This window comes from Prunus avium, chromosome 1 (genome assembly GCF_965620075.1).
Source record: "Prunus avium chromosome 1, drPruAviu1.hap1.1, whole genome shotgun sequence".
NCBI classification, from domain to species: domain Eukaryota; kingdom Viridiplantae; phylum Streptophyta; class Magnoliopsida; order Rosales; family Rosaceae; genus Prunus; species Prunus avium.
Genome location: NC_142284.1, coordinates 59,287,767 through 59,306,878, shown reverse-complemented (window position 1 = coordinate 59,306,878; position 19,112 = coordinate 59,287,767). Strand labels below are relative to the sequence as shown.

The 19,112-nt window shown below is 37.7% G+C and overlaps 2 protein-coding genes across 2 annotated transcripts; one reads left to right on the top strand and one right to left on the bottom strand.

Annotated features, from left to right (window-relative positions):
• Positions 1–1,548: 1,548 nt before the first annotated feature.
• On the top strand, positions 1,549–8,970 carry LOC110745391 (TMV resistance protein N-like). Its single transcript, XM_088253048.1, has 10 exons — positions 1,549–2,343; positions 2,630–3,752; positions 4,170–4,206; positions 4,327–4,559; positions 4,700–4,891; positions 5,903–6,133; positions 6,189–6,569; positions 6,697–7,555; positions 7,635–8,029; positions 8,141–8,970. The coding sequence occupies exons 1-10, from the start codon at positions 1,718–1,720 to the stop codon at positions 8,816–8,818; spliced, it is 4,755 nt and encodes a 1,584-aa protein (XP_088109174.1). The 5' UTR covers positions 1,549–1,717; the 3' UTR covers positions 8,819–8,970.
• Positions 8,971–12,313: 3,343 nt separating this feature from the next.
• On the bottom strand, positions 12,314–15,018 carry TFIIIA (transcription factor IIIA). The gene is made up of 6 exons (XM_021945484.2): positions 14,795–15,018; positions 14,465–14,599; positions 13,519–13,807; positions 13,100–13,335; positions 12,852–12,995; positions 12,314–12,718 (listed from the first exon to the last, which is right to left on the bottom strand). Exons 1-6 carry the CDS (start codon positions 14,921–14,923, stop codon positions 12,542–12,544), a joined length of 1,110 nt encoding a protein of 369 aa, XP_021801176.2. The 5' UTR covers positions 14,924–15,018; the 3' UTR covers positions 12,314–12,541.
• Positions 15,019–19,112: the final 4,094 nt, after the last annotated feature.

Below are 19,112 nucleotides of genomic sequence, written 5' to 3'. Positions count from 1 at the left end.
GAGGAAAGAGGCATGAATAGAGAGGGAAGAGGTGAGCACAATGTCCAATTAAAAAAGAAAAAGAAAAACACAAGTCTTGTTCCAGTTTGTTTTCACAAAATTTGTACCAAAATTGATGATTTCATTTATATAAAAAAAAAAACCTTATGCAAATGACAAAATTAATCTCAAAGGCCAACTTTGCCATTTGGAGAATTTTTTTTTGTATAAAATCATCAATCTTTGGATAAAAATCAATAAAAAGGAGTTTTGGGAAAACAATTTAAAACCTCAAGGGGTGTTCTTGTAATTTCAAAAACCTCAAGGAGTTTTGTGAAAAAACCGAAAACCTCATGAGGTATTAGTGTAAATAACTCAAAATGGAGACATACAGTGTGTATAAAGATTACAAATTTATTGTAATCACCTTATCTACCACTAGTTTTCTAAACGAGAAAATAATGCATTAAATTTCTATTGAAAAGTTGATATAGATACAAATAATGTAGTGGTATAAAAGATTTTATTAGAGAGAGAGAGAGAGAGAGAGCACCAGCGTTAAGTGCTCCCTTATTATGAATTAGCTTTATCCCAATTGTACAATTTCATTATTGGAGTAATATTATGAACAAATTCAAGTGGGTTTCACTTATATGTTGTACTCTAACAAAATATGTTATGAGTAGTTTTGAGAATTCCGATCCACAATATCCAATACATGGAGCTTCTCTGGATGTTTATTTCAAAAGTGACGTATATATTGAGCGGAAACACAAAAGCTACATGCATATGTTTAACATATATATCTACATTTCTCACCAAAATGAGACTTAGCTAGGTTTTCTCCTGACATATGATTTGATCAATAATGTATTTAATATATACATATGGGACAACAATACGTATTCAATAGTTAATGATTGAGAGGCTCCTAAGAACTTTCAATTCTTCCATTCTTTATTGATTAAAAAAAATCCAATAATTATGTTCGTTCTTCAAAAATAACTTAGTTATATGTTATATGAGAAAAGATATATACAACTAAGTAATTTTTCATTAAGCGTATGATATAACTAATTCATTTATATTATAACACGAGTATACATTAACACTTCAAATAATAACATCCCTTAACAGTTTCGTAATACCATTCAATAATTTCTTGTATATTACCGTAGAATTTTCTCTTTTCTTCCATTGTCCATGACAGGTGTTAGAAGTTGAGTTGAGCTTATGTTGCATAGAAATTTGGTGCACTTGAGATCTGGTAGTTTTGGTCCTCAGCCTTTGTTGCAACTTGGGATGCTCACGTGTCGAAATTATTGCGAGGAGGATGAATGTGGAGCCCAGTGAGCACTGTAAAGTGTAAGTTTGCAGCTAAGAGGAATTGAGCTCGTCTCTTCCCTCTCTATTCATGCCTCTTTCCACTAAGCTTCCTTGCATTTTCCTGACCTTCAATCTTAGCCGTCCAGCAGATCGTGTAGCCAGCAGCCACAGAAAGTGACCCCTGGTTTTGGTTGCTTCCAGAAAATTACCCTCTGTGTCTGTCCACACTGTTCTTCCACGCTCTCTCTGCCTCTCTCCGCGTCCATGACGTGTTGGCAGGAACGTGGGACTTTTGCTTCTGTTGACTGAAACGTTCGAGGACCTTGACCTTGACCTTGACTTTGGGTAGTTCAATAACATATTCATCTGCTGCTCAAGGCCAAACCACTGCCCCGAAAAAAAGTAATTAATTATGAAAGAACTTCTTCTGCTCAAGTCGGATCGGAAGGCAGTATCAATTTGTAGTTGGACTGATCTGAACCAGTATCAATTAATGGATGCCAGGAAAGCCCATAAAGCCTCCTCTTCATCCTCACCATCCTCCTCATCCTCACCATCCTCCTCATCAAAACGTTGGGAGTACCAAGTGTTCTTGAGCTTCAGAGGTGAAGACACACGCAAGGGCTTCACAGGCCACCTCCACGCCGCATTATCTAATGCCGGAATCCGCACCTTTCTTGACGACAACGAGCTAAAAAGAGCGGAATTTATAAAAACCCAACTGGAGCAGGCAATCGACGGGTCCATGATCTCCATAATTGTCTTCTCCAAGAGTTATGCCGATTCCAGTTGGTGTCTTGACGAGCTGGTGAAGATCATGGAGTGTAGAGACAAATTGGGGCAACAGGTTATTCCATTGTTCTATAATGTTGATGCTTCAGATGTCCGGAAACAAACTGGTAGCTTTGCACAAGCATTTGAGAAACATGAAGCGGGCATCTGTGAAGGTAAACATGAGAAAGAAAAGGTACAGCGGTGGAGAAATGCTCTCACTCAAGCTGCAAATTTGTGTGGGGAAGATCTTAAAAGTGCTGCTGGGTAATTACTAATTTCTTGTTCCTTGGATTATCATCTCCTTACTTGACAACCATATGTTCCCTGTCCTTTTTGTTTTTCAAACTACGTTTTTGACTTTGAAGTTTGGTGTTTGTTTGTGTGGTTTGGTTTTAACTAAGCATTCTTTCTTACTTGATAATGTAAGATCCATTTAACATTTGATGTTAAATCCCAATCTTAATTGTTAATTATATCTTAATTCTAAATTATTAAGTTAGGGATTCAATTTAACCTTGTAGTTTGTTCTGCTTCTGTGTTTAATTGCCAGGAATGAAGTAGAGTTTATCAAGAAAATTCTTAGGGTGGTTAATAACTTGGTGAACAGAAACTACCAATTAGACATCGAACACCTTGTTGGAATTACTTCTCGGCTGAACGATGTTGTTCGCATGATTGATATTGAAAATTCAGGTTCTAAGGATGTTGTTCGCATGATTGGTATTTTGGGGATGGGCGGCATTGGAAAAACAACGCTTGCCAAAACCATTTATAACAAATTTGAACGTATCTTTGAAGGTAGGAGTTTCCTTGCAGACGTGAGGGAAGTATTTGCAAACCAACGCAGTAATGGTCTGGTTGGTTTGCAACAACAACTTCTAAATGATATCTTGAAAAGCAAGGACCCCATAAAGGTTGATTGTGTTGCTAAAGGGATCGATATGATAAGAGCAAGACTTTGCTGCAAAAGAGCACTTGTCATAATTGACGATGCAGATGATCTACAGCAACTAAAAGCAATAGCTGGAGCTCGTGATTGGTTTGGTCATGGAAGTAGAATTGTTATAACAACAAGAAATAAACATTTGCTAGAGCAAGTTGGAGTGGATAGCACATATATGGCTCAAGAAATGGATGAAAAAGAAGCTCTAGAGCTCTTTAGTAGGCATGCCTTCGAAAGTGGTTATCGTAATCAAGAATATCTTGACCTTTCAAAATTTGTAATTCGTTACTGTCGAGGCTTGCCACTAGCACTTGAAGTTGTAGGGTCTTTTCTGATTAAAAGAACCACAGCGGAGTGGGAAAACCATTTGGAGAAATTGAAAATAAGTCCTGATGGAGATATTCAAAAAACACTCAAAATAAGCTTTGATGGGCTACCTGATGATAGAATGAGAAAGATATTCCTTGATATATCTTGTTTCTTTATTGGAGATGACAAGGACTATGTAACCCAAATATTAGATGGATGTGGCTTTTATGCAACGATAGGAATCAGAGTCCTCATCGAACGGTGCCTTGTAACTGTTAGTGAGCAAAACAGGCTGATGATGCATGATTTGCTTCGAGACATGGGAAGAGAGATCGTTCATAAAAATGCCCACGGTCACCCTGAAAAATTTAGTAGATTGTGGAAACGTGAAGACGTAACAGATGTATTGAATGATGAATCTGTAAGTACTTTCCCAATTAAGTTTTAGAATGCATCATGCAACAGAAGCATATGTATCCCGTGTTCTATAATAAATTAAAACGTCTTTTTCCATTTCTTTATTTTTTTTGTTTATTACCAGCGATAGTCTAAATTAAAGTAAAACTTGAGGAAGAGATGGAGATGGAGATGGAGGCAGATGAATTTAAACTTGAGACCTTAGTTTGCAAGTTTATACTATTTTTCACTTTGCTAGACCCCGTTGCCATTTCTTATATTATATCCATTAAGATCAAAGCTCAATTAGGCATAACCAACAAAAAATATGAGCTTTGATTGCAAACACAAACTATAAGGTGTAACATGGTCCAATACTATTAATTATACCTTTTGGTTAATACATACACGGATTTTCTAACTCGGTATCTTTTGTTAACAGGGAACTGAAGAAATTGAAGGAGTTGCTCTAGAGTTGGGTCCATCTTGGCATCGACATCTGGCTCTTCGAAATCGTGGTCGAGTCCGGAAGCGTTTGGCTTCAGTTTTGCATTTTCGAGATTTTGATCCAGGTTTGACTAGATTCTTTTTGGTCGAAGGTTTGACTAGATTCAGTGCACAAGCATTTACCAACATGAAAAAACTGAGGTTACTCCACCTCAGCAGAGTAGAGCTCACTGGAGAGTACAAAGATTTTCCCAAAAAGTTAATGTGGTTGAGCTGGCAGGGATTCCCTTTAGAGTCCATACCAGATGACTTTCCTATGCAACCAAACCTAGTTGGTTTAGAGCTGCGGTATAGTAAACTCAAAATAGTTTGGAAGGATTGCAAGGTATAATAATCTCAACCTAGTTGTTGTTGGTTCTTTCCTTCTGGTTCTATACATATATTATACTTCACCATCTCTTCATTTTGGTTTAATTTCTTCTTTTGGATTTTAATTTCCATTCTAATTTTGTTTTTGTGTAACAGTTGCATCAGAATTTGAAAATCCTTGATCTCAGTGGTTCCTATCAGCTAACAAAATCACCAGACTTTTCAAAACTCCCAAATCTCGAGGAATTGATATTGCAATACTGTGAGAGTTTGTCTGAGGTTCACTCATCCATCGGGGATCTGGGAAGACTTTCTTTGGTAAATCTTCAATACTGCAAAAATCTTCGTGCAATTCCAGATTTACCAACAAAATTGAAAGTCTTACGAGCAAATGGCTGCATTGCATTGGAAAAAATGCCAGATTTTTCAGAAATGTCGAATATAAGAGAATTGTATCTAAAGGATTCATTCAAACTCACTGAGATTCCAGGCTTGGATAAGTCATTAAACTCCATGACAATAATTCATATGGTAAACTGCACTAATCTCACTGCCGATTTTAGGAAGAACATCCTACAGGTCAATCCTTCTCTCTCTCTCTCTCAAACACACACATACATCTTTCTCTTTCTATCACATACAACGCATATGTACACATGCATGCATAAGAATGCATTTCTTATAGAAATTTGGCTGTACATGGTATAGGGATGGACTTCTTGCGGATATGGTGGCATTTTTCTCAGTGGAAATGATATTCCTGATTGGTTCGACTGTGTCCATGACGATGATATTGTGTATTTCACTGTGCCTCAAAGTGTTGGTCGTAATTTGAAAGGGTTAACTTTGTCATTCGTTTACTCTTACTCTTCAGACTCATTCACCAATTTTTGCATTAGCATTAGCATTAAAAACATGACCGAGGGTACTGAGCTTGACGCCAGTATCATACCCGATTGTACAATGGAGGGTTATTATCTTTGGCAGGGACAGTTATCAAATGACGAGCTCAAATTGCAAGACGGTGATAAAGTCTGGATTGAAATAATAGCGGACAAATGGGTGAAGGTGAAGAAAACAGGTGTTAGTCTGGTATGGGACAAATTTATGAACGAAAATATGATTGATTACCATCTTTGTGCGTATGAACGACGCCCATCTCAAAATCTGGTCAATGATGATGACATCATTCATGTCGAAGATGATGATGACATGACAAAATCACCAGACTTTTCAAAATTCCCAAATCTCGAGAAGTTGATATTGAAAGGTTGTAAGAGCTTGTATAAGGTTCACTCATACATCGGTGATCTTGGAAGACTTTCTTCGGTAGATCTTGAAGGCTGCGGAATGCTAAAGGATCTCCCACTGAATTTCTATAAATCCAAGTCTATTGAAACTCTTATACTTAATGGTTGTTGGAGTGTTGAAAACTTGGCAGATGGCTTAGGGGACATGGTATCATTGACAATTTTGAAAGCAGATAACACGCGCATCAGAGAAATTCCATCTTCCATAGTAAAATTGAAGAAGTTGAGAATTTTATCTCTATCTGGTGAGAATTTTGAAATTCCATCTTTTACCCCTTTCGTTACATGCCTTAAACTCTTTAATAGAGTTATTATGTCTTGCAGGCTGCTGGCAGTTAACTGTGGATGCAATCCGTAAGGATCTATGTAGCCTAAGTTCTTTAGAACATCTGCTTCTTGGACGCAATATCTTTTGTAGCCTACCAAGTCTCGCTGGTCTTTCAAAGCTCAAGGTCTTGTGTTTAAATGCATGCAGAGAACTTCTTGCAATCCCAGATTTACCAACCAATTTGCATGTTCTGAAAGCAATTTGCTGCCCAAAATTGGAAACAATTCCAGATTTTTCAAAAATGAGGAATATGAGAGAATTGTATCTAAGTGATTCGTTCAAACTCACTGAGGTTCCAGGCTTGGATAAGTCATTAAACTCCATGACAAGGATTCATATGGAAGGCTGCGTCAATCTGACTGCCGATTTTAGGAAGAACATCCTACAGGTCAATCCTTCTCTCTCTCTCTCAAACACGCACATACATCTTTCTCTTTCTATCACATACAACGCACATGTACACATGCATGCATAAGAATGTATTTCTTATAGAAATGTGGCTCTACATGGTATAGGGATGGACTTCTTGCGGATATGGTGGCATTTTTCTCAGTGCATATGATATTCCTGATTGGTTCGACTGTGTCCATGACGATGATATTGTGTATTTCACTGTGCCTCAAAGTGTTGGTCGTAATTTGAAAGGGTTAACTTTGTCCTTTGTTTACTCTTCAGACTCATTCCCCACTTCAACCTCACTCTTCGGTAATCGCCCGACTAGCTCTAGCATTCGCGTTAAAAATATGACCGAGGGTACTGAGCTTGACGCCAAGATCATAACCGATCATGACCGAGGTTATTATCTTTGGCAGGGGCAGTTATCAAATGACGAGCTCAAATTGCAAGACGGTGATAAAGTCTTGATTGAAATAATAGTGGACAAATGGGTGAAGGTGAAGAAAACAGGTGTTAGTCTGGTATGGGACAAATTTATGAACGAAAATATGATTGATTACCATCTTTGTGCGTATGAACGACGCCCATATCTGGTCAATGATGATGACATCATTCATGTCGAATATGATAATCACATAACAAAATCACCAGACTTTTCAAAATTCCCAAATCTCAAGAAGTTGATATTGAAAGGTTGTAAGGAGTTGATTAAGGTTCACTCATCCATCGGGTATCTTGGAGGACTTTCTTTGGTAAATCTTCAAGGCTGCTTCATGCTAGAGGATCTCCCACTGAATTTCTATAAATCCAAGTCTATTGAAACTCTTATACTGAATGGTTGTTCACGTTTTCGAGAGCTGGGTGATGGCTTAGGGGACATGGTATCATTGACAATTTTGGAAGCAGATAAGACATTCATCAGACAGATTCCATCTTCCATAGTAAAATTGAAGAAGTTGAGAATTTTATCTCTATCTGGTGAGAATTTTGAAATTCCATCTTTTACCCCTTTCGTTACATGCCTTAAACTCTTTAATAGAGTTATTATGTCTTGCAGGCTGCTGGTTGGGGTTAACTGAGGATGCAATCCCTAAGGATCTATGTAGCCTAATTTCCTTAGAACATCTGCGTCTTCAAAGCAATTACTTTTGTAGCCTACCAAGTCTCGCTGGTCTTTCAAAGCTCAAGGTCTTGTATTTAAATGCATGCAGAGAACTTCTTGCAATCCCAGATTTACCAACCAATTTGCATGTTCTGAAAGCAATTTGCTGCCCAAAATTGGAAACAATTCCAGATTTTTCAAAAATGTGGAATATGAGAGAATTGTATCTAAGTGATTCGTTCAAACTCACTGAGGTTCCAGGCTTGGATAAGTCATTAAACTCCATGACAAGGATTCATATGGAAGGCTGCACCAATCTGACTGCCGATTTTAGGAACAACATCCTACAGGTCTCTCTCTCTCTCTCTCTCACACACACACACACACACACAATCTGACTGCCCCATGTAATGATATATCCATGCATGTATAAGAAAGAATGTGTTGCTTCTGGTGTGCAGAGATGGACTTCTTGCGGATTTGGTGGAATTTATTTGAATGGAAATTATGATATTCCTGAGTGGTTCAAATTCGTCAATGATGTGGACAATATCGTCTTCTTCGAAGTTCCTCAAAGAATCATGGGTCGTGATTTAAAAGGGTTGACTATATGCTTCGTTTACTCTTCAGGCAGGCGAAGGTGGTCTCATTGGCATTATCAGGAATTTGAAGATTCTCAAGATGGTCCTATTGGCATTATCGTTAGAAATCTTACCAAACAAACTGCTTTGCACACCAAGATAGCATTTGCCTCCTTAAAATCTTCCAGTGAACCTGAAGACGATTCCGGTGAATCTGAAGAACCTGAAGACGATTCCGGTGAACCTGAGGAACCTGAAGACGATTATCTTTGGCAGGGACAATTGTCAAACGATGTGCTCCGTTTGCAAGGCGGGGAGCGAGTCTGCATTCTTGTAAGGCCTGATGATGTTGATTTAGTGAGAGTGAAGAAGACAGGGGTTCATCTAGAATGGGACAAAGTCATGAAGGAAAATATGGATAATCCGGATCCTCATTTGTATGATTGGGAAACAAATGGGGATTTTTCAGGGGGAGTTGATGACTCCATTTCAAGAAACAGAGAGAACAAGGGAAGAAAACCAAAGAGAAGGAGGATAGGATCGTTTGATTATGTTTAAACCACTGAGGGCGCTGATACCAACATATTCAGAGAAGTACCTGAAGAAGAAGAAGAAAAGAGAAATAGAGAGAAATTGCAATCTTGATTTCTGTATTTCTTAATCTTTTAAGCTACAGCAGTATTACACTTTATACAGCTGTCTAACTAATTCACACAATTACAACTCACGTGCAATACAGCTGTCAAACTAATTCACATACTTACTAACAACTCACGTGCCTCTCACACCTAGCTCACTAACTGATAACAATGAGAGAATGATATCAATAGTTAACAGTTAGTGCGCTTTAAGTAGACCAACACCCCACTTGCCAAAACTCCATCCCGTTTTCTGGGCTGTGGTTGTAACCGACTGTGTTTTGGGTGATTTTCAGATGAGGACAAATCGAAGCAAATCGCTCAACATGGAGAAAATTAGTCGATGGTCATTCAAGCTCTCACGGTCTAACAAAAAAACAAACAAATCGAATTGATATTACAGTCCTGCTCATTTAAGGACCTAACAAAGAGGACATGCGAAGACCTTTTTAAAAAGAAGTAAAGTTAGGAAATTTGAGTTCCATATGGTTAAGTGAGAGTGAGCTCGAGTTTTAGGGGTTGAAACAATAAATTAACCTTTTTTTTTTCTACAGGGTTGGAATAATTAAAAGGATAATGTGAGTAAAACAAAGAGCATGAGCTATGATTAAAACTATTAATAATATATGCCATTAGTGGGGGTCAAACTAGTCACGTGTGTCGTGTAACCAACTTTAAAGGGGTATTATCATTTAAATATAGCTCAATTTAGTCCTAAAATTCATGTTTGTGCTCAATACGGTCATATTTTTTTCAATTACAGTTTCACAATTGGGGCCCGTCAAGGCGAGCCTCGTTGAGCAAAACACGTTAGCTTTACTTTGTGTCAGATGTTGATAGGTTGTATTTTGATGAATTATCTCTTTAAAGTAGGCCAGATTACCAATTTTAACAAAGATTTTGGCGAAATGAGATGAGAGGGGCCAAATCGATGTGTGGACCAAAATATTATTAAGGACCAATTGATTGATTTAAAAATTTGAGGACTTGTCAAATATTCAGGGACAACTCATGAAAGAGAAACATAAGCCCCTTGTACTCCCCCAAAATTCCAATAAAAGTTAGAAAAATTCTAGATACTTGTGTTCACCTGTTCAAATAAAAGAAAATACTTCACTCCTTATCAGATAAGTAGGAGTTTCTACATTCCTACCAATAGGAGTGCGACATGTGTCAAATTGTGATTCACAAGAAGTAGGAGTATCTCCTTACCGGTAGGGAGGCAAGTAGTATCCTCAAATAAATTACTAGATACTAATTATTATTATTATTATTATTATAGTCAATCAAAGTTCAAACCAGGTATTGGAACTTATTATCATGCTTGAAACACTTATTATAATTATATAAAAAACTTATTATGATAACTTGTGTTTTTTGTTTCCATGAATTTTCTTAAGGTGTGTATATGCAATGCAACCAATCCTTAGCGTTTACAACACTGTGCTACAGGAGCTGATTCGGTCGGTTGGACCTAATCTTCCATAAGTGGAAAAATGAATTCAAAAGCTTATTCGATTTAAGCAAAGAAACGTTACCACAAAGATCAGTTCAACTGTCCCAATTGTCAAAAGTCTAGCAATCAACCTTGATCAGGTCCGCATCTTCAAAGATATAGTGCCATATGTATTTAAAATACAATATATATTTTTAAATAATATAAAAATCAAAATCAAAATTTATGAATTTTAAATTTAAAAAATTTCGCAGGGACCATTTGTGATAATGTGTGAACCTCAGGGATGTTTTGTGATATATATATATATGCCACGTCAGGAAATTAACGGAGTTTTTGACAGAATCTAACGACAAGAACCATTTGTGATCACATATACTAACCTTGAGGACCACAAATGACACAAAAAAATATTAAGGATGCAATCTGATAGTTTCGTAAACCTTAGGGATGTTTTGTGATAATAAACCTATAAAAAATATTTTGGAGGTAATCCAAATCCATCCGAATTCAGTCGAACTTTTTAACCGATTGGACAGGCTAGGAAATGAAGGAAATAAAGGTACTAAACATTCATTGAGAGTTCTACAAAAGAAACACATTTGACCTAAGCATTAACAAAATTACTCAGTTAATCTTTGATGTTTGCACCAAAGCTGCCTACAACCCCTCGCCACCGGTGGAATCTGCTTTAGAGGGAGGCTGGAAAAGTGAGCGTCAATTGAGGATTGGGGCCTTATGTGGTATTTCATTTTTCAATTCATGGAGGGTAAAAGTGAAATATTTGCGGGAGAAAATTAAAGGGGTAAATTCAAAATATTAAGGGTTTCAAAACCAAACAAGGGAATTTAAATACTACCAAAAAACAAAAACAAAAACTCCTTATTTTCTTGTAAGTGTAAGAAGTAAACTCAAACAAAGTAATATGCAAATGTGGAAAGAGTCAGTTTGCCGGAGCAATGGCCACCTTGCACCGAATTCAATTCCCCATCCCTAGTTTATAGTTTAGAATATTGGTTAGGACCTTGGATGCACCGATACGCCGGATTTTTGGGGTATGCGCGTATCCAATACGCCCCCGATACGTATTTGATACGCCACGTGGCGTATCGTGGACTGACTTTGCGATACGGTCACGATACGGTCGCGATACGTTTTCGATACGTCAGGGGGTAAAATTGAAAGTAATTGGAAAATTTGGGGGTGATTTTGAAGGTTATTAAATATTTGGGGTAAAATTAAAACTTAGAAGTTCAAACACTCTGCCTATGTCGAGAGGCTAGGTTTTTTTGGGTCTCATTCAAACAGCAAACAAAACAGAAGACGGAGGAAGAAGGAAATAGGAAGAAGGAAGAGAACTCACCAGCGTCGTCGCACCTGGCCGTCGCACCCATAGCCGTCTCCATCTCAGATTCATTTGGGGTTTCTTACGCAACAGCTCAAGGTTTTCTTTCTGTTTTCTTTTAATAAGCCGCTTTGCTGTTTTGTTAGTTGGGTTTGGGTATATAATTTTAAAAATTGTTGTGTGGTAGTTTTTGAAGTTGGAATTGTTGTTAATAAGATAATAGGTACGTATATGCTATATTATATGGGTTGGGTATATAATATATTCTTTAAAATATTTTGGAAACAGCTGCCTATGAATTGTTTTGTTAATGTTTTGAACATATTATGGATGAAATATCAATTATCAATTATTCTATTTATATTATTATTTTTAAATATATATTATTTTTATTATTATTTTTAAATATATATTATTTTAATCGCCGTATCGGTGCCATACCCATATCCTATTTTTTGGAGATTTGCCGTATCAGCGTATCGTATCATATCGCCGTACCCGTATCCGTGCAACATAGGTTAGGACAGAATGCCCATCGCCCGAACTGAAATCCCGTCCCAGTATTTTGACTAGTTTAGAATATTTACTTGAGTCAAAAAATTAAAAAACCGAGCAATAGAAACCACTTTTCAAAATAACGTGGAAAGGAACAAGAGCATACAACGCAGTACAGGACGAATTATAGCCACAATTGTGACGGATTTAAAAGCTATCAAAAGCTACTACTATATATATATCAGTATTCGTATTTGTATTCACATTCACAAGCAGCAATAAAAGTGGTGGAATAATGTCCAAGCTACTCGCCTACTACCTATATATATCCATATTCGTATTCACATTCACTGCTCGTCATTGTCCTCTTGTGAGTGTAACCAGGAGACGTACTCGGACTCTTGGCCCAATTGATTTGGTGGAGTCACCCTTTTCCGAACCAGCATGGGTATGTCGGGGCACTCCCTTTTACGCCCACCCCTTGGACGTGACCGGAATTGCTCATCAGCCTCTTCAAAGTCCCCCTGAAATTCAAAGCCATTGATTTCCCCCGTATGAGTTCACATTGTGATATTGGCTGAAAAGATGCTTATCCAAAAAGAATATGCAAACATCCAACATGCAGGGGTATTGAATTATCCAAGATCAAAAAGTCACCTGAGTATAGACATGACATCCAGTTTTCTCATGGTTATCTCTCACATGCTTGTATGCAAACCTCAAGCCACAACCCGAAAAGCTACAGACAAAAGGTTTATGTTCTAGGTGTACAGCTTTCACATGTTTAGCGAGATTGGACTTCTGCATGTGTAAAACCAAATCTTAACACAGAATTCTAAACAATTTTTACATCCCAAAATAATTAATAATGTGGGTCAACTATTGTTTTCAGGTCAGCAACTTACAGTTGTAAATGTACGAAGACAACCCTTATAATCGCATTTAATCCTCTCTATTGAATGTTTATCTTCATGCGTGAGAAGATGCCTTTTGATGTTGTTTCTCAGTTGCTTGGTCCCACAAATCTCACAGGTAGTATGTTGGTGGCAGGAATGGACATGGGCCTGAAGGCATTGCTCATTTGTAAAGTGTTTCATACAACCTGGTTCAGAGCAGAATGCCTCCACTGTGTCTAGCTTAACTGCAGAAGTAAAGGATATCATCAAAGGTTGCAAAAATCATATTGCCAAGAATTAGACCGCCATATTTCTCATCGTTAGGGGAAAATATGTGTCATCTATATGTCAATCTGCATTTTTCATTGCATTGTGACAACATAATATAAAAGTTAAAAAGAAAAATAGAATTCAAAAACAAAAGCTACCATGGGAATCCTCATGCTTCCGCAGCCTCGAAGCAAATCTAAACAACTTTCCGCAACCAATTTCCTTGCACACATGCTGCTTCTGAGCCCCACCATTAGTTGAAGGGCAATCCTCACTATGAAGTTCATTGACATGCCTCGTCATGTTACCTTGGAAACCAAATTCTCGATTGCAGTTCTCAATTGGACACTTAAAGAGTTTCCCTTGGTGCTGAAGGAGATGGCGATTCAAGTGGTCCTTTCTTCTGTAGCTGGAATGACAATCATCTACTGAACACAAGTATGGCCTCTGCAAAGAATAAGCTACATAAATTGATGAACTAATAAATATAAATTAAAAAATAAAATTGAACAGTCACTTAAACCTCAAACCAAACAGTGCGTGATTGAGGTTCACTTGATGGAGCTTCACAGGAGGTCTCCCACCTGGTACTAGTCCATTCAAGTCAGAACCATCTTGCATTTTGGAGTTCTTTGTGTGGGATCCAATGCTTCACGCTATCCATTGTATATATTTCATATATGTTGATTCCTGCAAAACTTATATATTCAATAGATTCAATTGATGCAAACGTTACAAAACTTCATCTAGTACATATATGCATATTCCGAAATTGTGAAACTAATAAGCTCTGACATCATCAAAGTCAATTACTCCTTTAGAAGCTACTGCCGGTTTTACTGCCAACTCATGGGAGAATAACATACAATTCCATAAAATATTCCCTTGCAGCCAGATCAATTTTAGTACATTGAAGAGTTATACTCAGTTAATAAAAGGCAGCAATTCAAAATTAAAAGCAGCAAGAAGAATCAACTCGTCCAAACCATATAAAAGCAAAACACTGTAAGCTTAGTTCAAGAAATCTCAGGCTAGAAGACAATTTATCAGTCCTTTTTTTGTTCAAGGCCTCAGCTTGTTTTGAATATGGACGATAAACAATACCTCAAGTGAGTGACTTTGCATATGCTGCTTGAGATGTGCAGGTTTTCTGAAAGTGACACCACACTCTTGGCAAGTATTAGATTTTTTCTGCTCAACTTCTCGATCTTCATCAACATTAGACATTTCCATCTCATCCTACACCCAAAAATATATAAATAAAATAAATAAAAATTACAACAATCAATCTAAAAACAACCCAAGTTCCAAATTTCGTTTCTAAGACAAAACCAAATAAACCCACAACAGCATACCACTCATAATCAAAGACCCAATTCAGAAAAATTCATAAATTGACCATACAACATTAAAATTAAGAAAAAATTAGTAAACCTTGTGGTGGGAGAGGATGTGAGAAGCAATCAGAGACTTTTTGGACCTGCAGATTCCACAATACTTGCAGTAATATCGCCTTATGTCCCTGAAAATAGGCCCCTCCATTTCTGCTTGACCTTTATCCATAGCCAATGCACCAACTCTGAAAGTCTCGCCCACCAACGAAACAAGCAACGGCGTTTGGACTTTGAGACCCACTGGTTTCTGAAAGGCAATGAAGCGAGTCTAGGGTTTTCATACCTTTCTATTGCCGATTCTACCCTCTTAATTTGGATGCGAATTGACAATTATATCCTTAATGAGCTGCGTTTGACTGATTAGTGACAATTATATCCTTAATGACAGTCTTTCCTGCTACGATTTTTTTTGGGTACTCACAAGTACTAAATACATTACAACAAATAAAAAAAGAGAGTACAAAATACATTATACATAGCCTAATTTGGCCGTTGAATTCGTTTTGAATTGATCCAATGGCTGTCAATTGATGACCTGATGACCCGTTAGCAATTATAATAGCGAAATTGACTAAAATAGGTAATAGTACTCTCCAAATATGCTATTCCAATATGTCAAGACTCACATTTTTGTTTAGATGCCCGTGTTTTAATACCCAACTCATTTTCAGCAATGCCCTGTTAATGTCTCAATTAATTTTCTTTTTCTTAAAAAGATTTGTGTCGTTCTCTCTCAGTCGCCTCTATCCGTGCGACACCCTCTCTCCAACAGTAGTGGAGCCGAGAGGTTAAGTGAGCGGGGCACATTTAAAAATTCAAACTCTATTTTTTTTTATAACAAATCAACCTAATTTTTTAGAAATCCTTAATTTTATCACTTTCTCTATTTTAGCTTTTGTATAAATAACCTAACATTCATTCATAATAACAAAATATATGCAACTCAAAAGAAATTTAAACATGAGAATGAAAGAGAAAACAAAGGAAAGAGTATTAGGGTGGTAAGGTGATCGGTGCATATTTACATATCATTTTGTACCCTTCTAGCTTATGATTTGGTTATGTTTTTGAGTTAAACTTGTGCTTTTAATCCTTTTTGTGTTTATCTTTCAGCTTTAGGTAACAATGATGGCTTTGGATAGGAAATGATGCAATCCATGCATGTTAAAGCCTGATTTGGATAAAGGGAAGAAGTACTTAAAGACAAACTCATTTTGGCTACAGCCCCCTGCCAATCCAGTTCCGTAGGTCATATTGCAAGCTTTGTTTCAACAACCTACATAGCTCGAATGAGGCCACATTCTTCATGAAAGTTGTTCCAATTGGTGTGTACTATAACATATCCAAAATTCAGCCCCATTGGATAAATCTGGAGTCCGTTACCTAGCAAACACAGAACCATGCTCAGGATGGATCTTATCAGCGCGGAAAATGAGTTAGCAATTTGTTTCGGCCTTAACTTCTTCCTCCGACCTTGGATTGGCCCAAATAACATATGGCTGGAAAGAAGACATTCTGAACTTCAATTTCGAGTGCTTAAAGTCCTAATTTGATTAAGAGAAGCCCAAGTTGTAAGCCCTTGAAGTTGCTGGTCATGCTGACCTCAGCATGTGCTGGTTGGATGCTTGGTCATGGTGAGCTAGGTATGAGCTATCATTTCTGGTTGGAAGCTTGGTCATGGTGACATGAAGATGAACTAGGGCTGCTGGTGGGATCTATTGGTGAAGTGCATCAACCAATTCAAGATTTTCTAATACAAGTGCATCACCCAATTTAGATTTTCTAATACAAGTGCATCAACCATTTCAGATTTTATAAAACAAGTGTTGTATGCATTAGCCATATTGAATTCAGATTTTCACTTCCCCTAGGCCTATAAATAGGGAAGTTCTCTAAGCTTGTAAACACACCCCAAGGGGGGGAGCTCTCAAGCACTTCTCTAGAGCTCCCTTCCCTTCTCTCCCTCAAATTCTCTTAGTTTCCCTTTGTAGTTCTCAATTGTTGTAATAAGATCAGTCTATTAAATTTTATTTGTACTAAATATCAAACACTTTTCCTTTCTCTTCTTCTAAATTCTTCAAATACTCTCTTCTCCAAACACTTCCCAAACACTTCTCCCATTTCCTTCATCAAATTCTCTAAAGCTTTCAAACACATGTTCTTCCAAAATCCTCAAAGTTCTCAAACATCTCTCTACTTCCCTTCTCTTCCAAAAGTCTCCATGTCTCAAACACTTCACAAACACATTTCTCTTCCTTCCCTAAGTTCTCAAATTCTCCAAGTTCAAAAACATCCTCCAAGTTCTCAAACACTCTCTTCCAAAATCCACAAAGCTCTCAAAATACCTCTCTACTTTCTTCTCCAAATCCTCCAAGTTCTCAAACACTCTCTTCCAAATTCCCCATGTCTTAAACACATTCCCTTCCAAAATCCTCAAAGCTCTCAAACACATGTTCTTCCAAAATTCTCTAAAGTTCCCAAACACTTTCTTCTCCCTCCTCAAAGTTCTCAAACACTTCCTTTCTTCCTCAAAGTTCTCTTAGTTTCCTTAATGTTTTCTTAGTTGTAATTTATTTTTCTTGTAATGTACATTCTTTCTTCTTGTTTTTTTCCTTTCTTTTTCATTTCTGTTTTGTGTAGGGAAACTAAATTGGATCATTCAATCACCAATCCCTGTGGAATCGACCTCGCACTTACATACGCTAAACTACCAACGGTTCGTGCACTTGCGAGTATCACAAGTTGAGGATGCAACTGAATCCATTTTGGTGCAGTTGTATCTACACAACATAAGGCACTTGAACATCTCCACTTGGGTGAGCCCTTGGGCAGTGGCAGAGCCAATGCATGTCCAGGGAGGGCATGTGTCCCTCATCAAATATTGTTGTATGGATATTTAGTTATAGTAATATTATATAAATATTATGAAATTCCTCTTAAATTCTTAAATTCCCCCCTTTTTCTTTGTTTTTTCTTTTATTGTCATGTCTAAATTTCTTTTGAGTTGCACATATTTTGATATTATGAATGAATGTTAGATTATTTATACAAAAAGTAACAATAGAGAAAGTGAAAAGAGTTTTGAATTTTTAAATGTGCTCCCTCTCACTTAAATCCCTGGCTCTGCCACTACCCGTGGGGGGTCTTCTGCAAGGGATGCCTTGTGTTTGAGTGTCACCAATAATAGGGATGAGGCATGCCTAGCCTAGGACGTGAAATACCAACCTTGTGTGTGGCCCAAGTTAGGGGACACACAATCGACCCCCAACCATGGGCGCCATGAGAGGTATGACATTTGACGCCAAAACATAGGGTGAGAGTCAAGTAACAGTCATCTCCATCTACGTCGTGAGAGGTACAACAGTTGACGCGAAACACAAGGGCTAAACTAGCGCCTTCAATAACGTTGCTGATGCCGCCTCAAGTGGTGCTGGCGACGCTAAGAATCCTTAGGTTAGTTTCCTTACATTTTAAAATCCTAATGTTAGAGGTAGTTGTTGCATTTGCATTAACATGTCAATTAACGCCTATTCATAATATTGTATTTGTCTAGTTATTGTTGTAAGGATCTATATTATCATAGATTGGAAAATGTGGGCCTTGGAGAGGTAAAGTCGAGTCCTTTTCCAAGTAAACACATGTACTACAATAAGGACTACAGTTACATTGTTTTTTACAATAGGGTACCATAACTTGATATACTTGATCCATAATCTTATAAAGTACATTGTTTATACCACATATGGCTGATAAATATCGACAAAGAATCGAACAGTAAGATGATGTCACGCATGCTGAAGGTCCCTTTAGGCGTAGAATCGCTTAGTTTGCCCTTTGCCAAACCACGTAACCGCACCAAACCCTTCTTCGAAAATGGAGAATGTGTTCACCTTCAGCATGAAGAAGGAATAAAGTTGTCCTTCACCATGTCACTTGGCATGCTACCTGTTTGTGCAAATAATCTCGCGGGAGAATATTCGCTTCTAGATCCTTCAACCTTCGATCTTCCTTCTCTCTCCTTCTCGATTCCTGTAAAAAAGACTGGAGTAAATAGACCACACCCGGGGGGTGTTGGCCAAAGGCCCTCCGATGCCTAAGTTAGTTCAAGTGTTTGTAGGAAAACAATAGCTAAGCAAAGGGTACGGAGTTTGTATGTATGGTGTGAACCGGGTGGCCGGAGCCGTGTGTGGTGGCCGGAGCCGTGTGGAGAAAATATGGAGAGTGGAGAGTGAAGAGGGAGAGAGAGAGCTTCGGGTATTTTCTCGGGTTTTAGATGTAGGTTTCGAAGTACCTTGAATGATGAATGAAGTCATCTATTTATAGGAGCCTCGGGGCTAGGGTTTCGTAGAGATCGAGTC